Source organism: Syngnathoides biaculeatus, chromosome 12 (genome assembly GCF_019802595.1).
Source record: "Syngnathoides biaculeatus isolate LvHL_M chromosome 12, ASM1980259v1, whole genome shotgun sequence".
Taxonomy (NCBI): domain Eukaryota; kingdom Metazoa; phylum Chordata; class Actinopteri; order Syngnathiformes; family Syngnathidae; genus Syngnathoides; species Syngnathoides biaculeatus.
The window spans coordinates 13,365,932-13,375,081 of NC_084651.1; the positions used below are offsets into that span (position 1 = coordinate 13,365,932).

General features: G+C 43.0%; 1 protein-coding gene across 1 annotated transcript; it reads left to right on the forward strand.

Moving 5' to 3' along the window:
- The first annotated feature begins 611 nt into the window (after window positions 1-611).
- Window positions 612-6,163, forward strand: LOC133509799 (neuropeptide Y receptor type 4-like). Its single transcript, XM_061837172.1, has 2 exons — window positions 612-749; window positions 4,801-6,163. Exon 2 carries the CDS (start codon window positions 4,874-4,876, stop codon window positions 6,146-6,148), a length of 1,275 nt encoding a protein of 424 aa, XP_061693156.1. The 5' UTR covers window positions 612-749; window positions 4,801-4,873; the 3' UTR covers window positions 6,149-6,163.
- Window positions 6,164-9,150: the final 2,987 nt, after the last annotated feature.

Below are 9,150 nucleotides of genomic sequence, written 5' to 3' on the forward strand. Positions count from 1 at the left end.
CATCGCCACTATGCAGTGCTCATATCGCAAGTTTACACAAGTCGAAGCAAAAAAAATCAACAGAATTATGACTCACATCTTGAAAGACGTATGAGTCAAATCATGCATTTCCACTCCACCGCTGAAAATGTATGTAAAATTTTCAATATTTCCCACTATTCTGTATTTGTAGCATTCAGTATTTTCATTTTTTCCCCATGTTGTATACTGATAAATTGTTGCAATTTTGTCATTTAAAAGACCTTTCCCGTACTTTAAAATGCACGAGACAATCACATGGCAAAGTATCATAAAATGCTGCTGTCTTATCTTGTTCCTGTGCAAAACATCATCTTTTAAGTTCAGGTAATTTTGAAGTGTGAGAAATGAGGTAACTGTAAATCATTATTCGGTTCTGTACTGACAAAATACATGCCTGCGGTATCAACAATACCTTGCCTGAGTGACCCCTCGGTCTAAGGTACAACGCAAATAATGAAGGATTTCTGGGTGCTTTCTGGCAACATCCATCGCTGTCCAATTTTTGCAGCAGGTGTCATTTCCAGGATGCAATTGAAGAGGATCACCACAGTGTGACAGCAGAGCTCAGTTCACCGAGGGTCTCGGCAACCTGCAGGGCTCCATCAGCCCCAATAATAGCCAAAGTCTTCTCAGCTCAGCCTCTCACTGATGCATTCTGCTCCTCAAGACACTCCTGCTCCTTCTCCAACTCCCGTCTGTGGATCCACACATACTCGGACCTTCAAAACGTGAGTGCCTGTTTTTTCTCCCCCACACGAAATACAGTAATGCTTGTTTTTTTTTTTTTTTTCTTGTAGATTATGTTTTTCTTATATTGAAGCAGTGAGAGTTTAAAAAAAGAACGCATGTGAAATGATGAATCTTTGTTTCTAACTGGTGTGATCTTTCTACAGAATTGAATGTATCTGCAATAAGTTGCACATATTGTGATGATCATATTATATGTGCGGTGCACATAATTGCGGGGATGGTAACACATACACCAAGCCCCAGGTGTGTATAATGAGCCTTGTCATCGTTATCTCGGGCCGGGTACTTTACTGGTTGCTGTAATAGGGAATAACAGAATTTAAATAGCATCAGTGGCTGAGCATGCATGTGGAAATGCTGAGAGGAAGAGTTGGACATGTGTGTGCACCTGAATTCACAGATAAGCCGTGTTGCATAGCTGGGAAGGATGGGGAGATATGTGGTCATTATGAGCACAATGGACATCCAGAGCAGACAGAACAAAATACCACTAACTGAAAGACTTAGCTCGTCAATTTTTTATGGTCTCCTGGGGGTCACGGACCTTTTTTTGAAACTGAGAACAAATTTTTGGGTACTGATTAATGCAAAGGGATGTCAGTAGGATACACACTTCTGAAACAGCACCTTTGCTTCAATTAATTGTGCATTAATCTCGTCATTGCGCCCACAAATCTTGTGTTTGGTCAGCCTTTGAAGTTGTAGCTTTAAAAAAATATATAAATATCATTTCTAAATTTACACCAATTCACTTGTGCCAGCAACTGCCAGCTAAAAGGTTAGACACTAAGTGGTGGTATTATTATTATTTTTTTTTTTATGTTGAGATGGCAACTGCAAAAATTTTGACCGTTTAAACTCGTAAGGAATTAGAATAGGCTCAGACATTCTTTGTGGACCTTGAGGGCTACCTTGTGCCCGCTGCACAGACTGAAAAGACTCAGTCATAAGGAAAAATTCAATTCATTCTATAATTTTGTAACTGATGGTCTGTTGTTTATTTTATTCTGATATTTTTTTAAATGCCTTTACAAATGGAAGGTCAGTTTTTTTTAATGGTATTTGATTATTTTATGTAATGTTATCAGTTTAGGTATTTCAGGTATTTTTTTTAGTTATATCTTATTATGACCAAAGCTGATAGACATTTTTTTTCATTTTTTTCTTATTTCTCTTTCACAACCTTGATTTAACCAAGGCACCCCTTTTACATCCATCCATCCATTTTCCTTGCCGCTTATCCTCACAAGGGTCGCGGGGCATGCTGGAGCCTATCCCAGGTGTAAACGGGCAAGAGGCGGGGTACACCCTGAACTGGTCGCCAGCCAATCGCAGGGCACATAGAGACAAACAGCTGCACTCACAATTACACCTAGGGGCAATTTACTGTGTCCATTTAATGTTGCACGTTTTTAGGATGTGGGAGGAAATGTGGGAGTGCCCGGAGAAAAACCCACACAGACACGGGGAGAACATGCAAACTCCACACAGGTCAGGCCGGGATCGAACCCCGGGTCCTCAGAACTGTGAGGCCAACGCTTTACCAAGTGACGAGGTCGAGGTATATCTTATTATGAGCAAAGCTGATGGACATTCATTTTTTTATTCCTCCTGACTTGTGTTTGGCAAACCTTATTTAACCAAGGCACCCTTTTTACATTTGAAACTAAAATGTCACTGTAATGACAATCTTGTCTTAGTTTACTTTCAAACTGACTTATGGTGAAATCTGGAACTTTTTAACTTAGCACAGCTGATGTACTCGCGGCAAGCCACGAATTCTCTATTTTATGAATGACAGCAAGTAAATGCATAGTTCTACCTTTTGTCACCTTGTGAAAGACTATTTCATTGCTCTGCCTGCCACATAGCTGACAAAGATAGATGAATGAACATAAATCGTGTTTTCATATACCATCATTTTCTGACAAATTAAGTGAAATTGCATAATTTACCTGGTTGGGAATCACCGCTGCAACTACCCATGACTGTCAACACCAAAAAAAGTAACAAAATGCTAAAGCTTCCTAACTTTCATGATAAGAAAGGACTGGCGCTGCAGCCATTGGTGAGAAGAGATGAGAGGCATCATGGGAACCACACTGGTGGCAATGTCAATTAAAATGAAAATAGATTTTTTTTTTCAAACGTATCCCGGCCAACACATGGGTTCTTAATCAGCGGAACAAAGTGAGGGTGTGTTGGGTAGGCGGATGGGCGGGGAGGGGGGGGTCAGTTATCCTCATGTGAAATTCATCATCATTGACTTTCATTTCATTTTCCGTTATTTTGTGCAAGTTTCTTGCTGATTAATGGCTGTGCTTTAAGTGAGAAAGGAAGAATATGGTGGACACAGTGCTGGCAGGTCAGAATGTGCTCAAAGACTGTACAGTACAGGTTTGGCTGTGTTTCCAAGAGTGTCACATTGTTAAAGTAGAGAGTTTCCAAGATTGCCAAATAATGGGAGGGTTTTTTTTTTCTTCTAAGACTTACTTTGTCTGCTCTTGTAATGGCTGTACTTTCTTTCTTTTTTTTTGAGTCGTGTAGCCACATCAATGTTCTGCCACCTCGCCTGCAGCTTACTCGACACACACTGACATGGTGCGTTAGTAATGATGCACTGTGAAGTGACTGAGAGCAACTTGTATGTGCCTTTAACACAAAATGACACGCTCATTGTGTCTGCCATGTAGGATTTACGCGGCAAAGGTTTCGGGGGGGAGACATAGAGCGCTATAATCCATTTTTAGGATCCTGTCAATGTCATGCCCTTTTGTTTTGAAAGATCTTATTTTATAGTACTTCGAAAGCAGAAGTGTCCGTTGGCGTTGTGTACACGATCCGTTGACATGCTTTTCACATTCAGCCATACTGAGGAATTGCTCACATCACACACAATGTCGTTAGATTAGCAAGTGTACTGTAAATGACAGCATCCAAAAAGAGATTTTTTATTTAACAATTTTTATTTAAGTTAGGGGCGCCATGCTGGGTCAGTTATAAAGTGTTGGCCTCACAGTTCTGAGGTCCAGGGTTTGCACCGACTGTGTGGAGCTTGCATGTTCTCCCCGTGCCTGTGTGGGCTTTCTCCTGGCACTCCAGTTTCCTCCCACATCCCAAAAACATGCAACATTAATTGGAGACTCTAAATTGCCCCTCGGTGTGATTGTGAGTGCGACTGTTTGTCTCTATGTGCCCTGCGATTGGCTGCCAACCAGTTCAGGGTGTACCCTGCCTCCTGCCCGTTGACAGCTGGGATAGGCTCCAGCACTCCCCGCGACCCTGGTGAGCCTAAGTGGCAAAAGAAAATGGATGGATATTTAACTTAAATGCGCAATGTATTTTAATTGACTCCATATTTAAATACCAATTCCCCCTTTATTTAAGCACAGTGTTGGTCTTCTAACTGTGTATGTTACAGTGATTTACAATAATATGATATCCACTTTTGAGGAATAAGGCATTTGTCTTGAGCACTTGGGCCTATTATGCTACAGTATTTGAATGGCGATCATGATGTGACACATGGAACGTTTGTTTTTCAGGTGCTCTTCATTGTAGTAACAAAACATGACAGAAATAATCAAGAAGCTCTGTTTTAATGCATTACCTAATGAACCATGTGTCCTGCGATTGGCTGGTGACCAGTTCCAGGTGTACCCCGCCTCCTGCCTAAAGATCGCTGGGATAGGCTCCAGGATGCCCACGACCCTGGTGAAGGATAAGTGGTTAGGAAAATGAATGGATAGATGGATGATGGATGGATAATAAGAACCTTTCCAGAACCAAAATGAAAGTATACTCATTTGCCTTTTTTTAACCACCAATTTCATGCAATTCTGTTTTGTAGTATTTGATGTACTAAGCAATTTGTGTTAACATTGGATAATGTTTTTTTTTCTGTGAAAAAAACCTAATAGTCGAATGCATAATAGCTGTAAAGATAAGTAGACAGTCCACGTTTGCTGTCCAACGTGAGCAGATCTTCTGACGAGTGAGTGATGTTGTGTTCTTCCCTTCTCATCTCAGATGCTGATAACCTGCTAAGGGTTGAGATGGGTGGCTTCATCCTGGGGGTCGGTAACCCTTAAGTGCCGGTGAGATGTCCTTCAGTGGGGACTCAAGGCAGACCCCCCCTTCCGCGCCGTCCCCCAACCACACATCCTCTTCACCACCGCCGCCATGGGAGGAGGGTCGCTCGAATGATTCTCTGCTCTCAGACCTGTCAGGTCTCAGCCACGAAGAACACTGTCACACCTCTCCCATCCTCACGGCATTTCTGGTGGCGTGGTACAGCATCACAATGGTGCTGGGCCTGGTGGGCAACGTCGGCCTCATTTGCATAATTACTCGACGCCGGGAGAAAGCCAACGTCACCAGCATTTTCATCTGTAATCTGTCATTCTCTGACATTTTGGTGTGTGTCTTCTGCCTCCCTTTCACACTCATATACACGCTCATGGACCACTGGGTGTTTGGGTCGTTGCTCTGCCGCCTAGTGCCGTTCATTCAATGCATGTCTGTGACCGTCTCCATCCTCTCTCTGGTTTTTATCGCTCTGGAGAGACACCAGCTCATCATTAACCCGGCCGGCTGGAAACCCAGTATTCCACAAGCCTACACGGCCGTCGTCGTCATCTGGATTCTGGCCTGCTTCACATCGTCTCCTTTCCTGGCCTTTCAGCTGCTTACGAGCGAACCCTATGCCAACATGACCCTGGCCCAGACTGCCCCTTTCCACGAGATGCCACCAGCCCATCACTTGTCGCTCGCTAACTCGTCCGCGCTACAAAATTCTCTGCATTTTCACAACCTTTACGCATCTTTGCACATGGAGGCCTGTCTGGAGCACTGGCCATCCCAGCATCACCGGCTGACCTACACCACATGGCTGCTGCTTTTCCAGTACTGCGGCCCTTTGATTCTCGTCCTGCTGTGTTACGTCCGAGTGTTCGTACGCCTGCGGCACCGCAAAGACATGCTGGACCGCGGCAGGACGCCGGAGAGCCAGCGCATGACCCACAGCCGTCGCATCAACATCATGCTGGTGGCCCTGATCACGGCCTTTGCCCTTTGCTGGCTGCCGCTCACCATCTTTAACGCCGTGTCCGACTGGAACCAGGAGGCGCTGCCCGTGTGCCACCACAACCTGCTCTTCTCCCTCTGCCACCTCCTGGCGATGCTGTCCACTTGCATCAACCCCATCATCTACGGCTTTCTCAACTCCAACTTCAGGCAAGAGGTGAGGGAGGTGATCCACTTCTGCTGCTGCCGCCCTCTGGAGGAGGAGTGTGAGCGCTTCCCCATTTCCACCGTGCACATGGAGGTGTCTCGTACCTCGGTGCCGCTCCCCTGCAGGAATAACTCTACTGCATAGTCAAGATGGACAAGCACTTCCTGGTAACCTTTGATGGAACTTCAGTTCTTTTCAGAACAACTGATCACAAGACATTTTTTTCAGTTTATGTTTTTGGTGCCATGTACATTTGGCCCGCGAGCCATCTACGTAGTGATGTTTGTGGCATTCATTTTGCTCTTAAAAATGTGGTAATTAAGAGGTATTTATTTATTTTATTTTATTTTTAATTTGTCAATTGGTTTACTGGAAACAATAAAAACAATAACACAATTGTGATGTATGTTTTTACATACTGTTTACTGTACTTTTTGTATTTTTGGTTGAAGGTTAAGTTTGCAATTTTCAACCTGCTAGCAAGATTTGAATGTAGCCGCACTTTACGTTTACGGCCAAAGCCAGCCCCCCTCGCAAAAGTGAGGCCTGTCAATGGGACTGTCACCAGGACATTTTTTTATGACAATATATTTTCAACAAAACTATCAGAGTAATTGATAGCATTGCGATGTTCTTAATTGTTCTGAAATCATGAAAAATAAGGCCCGCCCTCCAGCTGCAGGACTGTGATTAGTCTGATGCAGGCACTCGAGAGGAGCCCTTCACCTGTCCATCAAATATATTTACTGTGGTCAAGTATTGGCTGAATAACGTGTGCCAGCAACGTGATGTTGAAATAAATGTTAACTTTCCTGTGTATATGTTAATTGGGGACAAACACACAACAACAAGGCACTCAAGTTTTAAATGATGTCGCCGCGGCTTAGCTAACTCCTGAGCTCCTGGGCTAGCAAACGTAATAAACAGTTGTGTGCTACGCGCCGCACATGGAGCAAGGCTGTGGAGTACTTGATGGAGACAAGCCCAGTCAGCCGGTGCTCCACGAGCCTACTCGTGGCTAATGACACAGCCGTCCAACTCGGCATCAGCTCACAGTGTGAGCCATGCGACGCATCACCACAACAATAAGAATATATCGAGTCTGCACAAACTACCGAGTCCCTTTTATATATCGAACAATAAGTCGATATAGTAATTATCGTGACAGGCCTAGCGAGACAGCCATTGTACGAACTTTTACTGTAAACAAGCTGATATTTGCCATTGCTAGTGGTCTGCTATTGTTCTTTATTGAATGTAAAATCAGTTCAAAATCTAAGATAGGTGTGAAGCTAACCTATTGACTTGATGTGGATGATGATGGTGACCGTGCGTGTTGGTAACTCGAAGCACAGTGTTTGTTGGAACACGTCCTCATCTCACTCCACCGTTACGTTTGGCCTTGTCTTATGAGATGCCCAATACCTTCTTTTTAACTTTTGTTGCTAACCCAAGGTAAATAGTCTGGTCAAATAAAAAAAGTCCTCACGAGGCTGCGACGCTGCGGCATGTGCCTGCATGTGTGTGCACAGCAAACGATGGACAGCTCTTCATTCATGCCTTCTGCCACAAAAATCCCTGGGTGACTTTTTCGTCGTGGCAAAACATGTTTTAAAATGTGAATTAAAATAATATTAGATGCACGACATAGGGCCAGAGAAGGTGATTTTCATATTTTACTTACATGTCATCAGTTCCGACCTACTGTATATTGTATGACAAATAGAGTTTTTTTGCAAACGGCACCTTTCATAGATGCTGTGGTTAGCAAGTTTCTAGTTCCGCTCTTTCTCTGTGGAGTTTTGCATGTTCTCTTCATTCTTGCATGTTTTTTTTTTCTCCTGGTACTTTAGTTGATTTCCCCATTCCAAAAATGTTCATGATAGGTTGATTTAAGACACTAAAGATTCTAATTATAAATTGTACATAGAGGTGCGAATGTAATTGTGACTGATTGTTTGTCTATGGTGGATCAGCTGGTAAAGCGTTGGCCTCACAGTTCTGAGGTCCCGGGTTCAATCTCAGACCCGCCTGTGTGGAGTTTGCATGTTCTTCCCATGCCTGCGTGGGTTTCCTCCGGGCACTCCGGTTTCCTCCTACATTCCAAAAACATGCAACATTAATTAGACGCTCTAAATTGTCCCTAGGTATGATTGTGAGTGTGGGCATTTGTCTCAATGTGCCCTGCGATTGGCTGCTAACCAGTTCAGGGTGTACCCTGCCTCCTGCCCGTTAACAGGTGGGATAGGCTCCACCACTCCCTGTGACCCTTGTGAAAATTATTGAATGGATGTTTGCCTGTTTGTCTATATGTGCCCTACGATTGGCTGGAGACCAGTCTAAGATGTACGTCACCCAAAATCCGCAAGGATAGTCTACACCATGACAACAACCCTAATGAGGATAAGCGGCATGGGAAATGGACGCATGGATAGATTAATTGTAAAATGAATTTTGAGTCTATATATTTTCAATAATAAAGTGGAAATATAGGATAAATGATATCTTTATTTTAAAATTAACTATTTTACATAGTCTATGCAAATAAAATACAATAAAATAAAATTTAACTCATTCATTGCTATGAACGTTTATATTCATCATGTGAGTTTTTCCATATGCAGACGTTGAAGAGGTTCTTGTCCAACTTGGTTTGTAAATAACTGGAACGACTGACAGATGCCTATATATGATGCCATCGCATCCTTTTGAATTTGAAATTAAGATAGTTTTTTAGTGGAAGATAAAGATGAAGGTGTGAATTTCAGTTTGTTATGTCTATTCTGGAGAGAGCGCAGGAAGGTCAACATGTTGGAAATAGGACAAGATTCGGTACCTCACACTCCAACAGCTCCATGCGTATGGTATAAGCAGAGGATAGGTGTCTTGCGATTGTGACAAAATATGACACAGTTCATGCAGTGAATGACCAACAGCATGTAAAACGCCCGAGCAGTGAGTCAGTGTCACACAAACTACATTTCTTATTTTTACATCTGTAACTAAACGACAATTTTGCAATCAAAATCCCTTACTCACTCTTCTTTTTATTGTTTCATAGTTTGCAGTGTTACAAAAGTAAAAAAAAATCTGCTTAAATGCACAAAAATCTCATTTTCTCTGCTTACTGGTCAGAAATGTGTTTT

Coding starts and splice junctions, on each gene's coding strand:
- LOC133509799 (XM_061837172.1), top strand. CDS start 4,874: ATGTCCTTCAGTGGGGACTCAAGGCAGACCCCCCCTTCCGCGCCGTCC.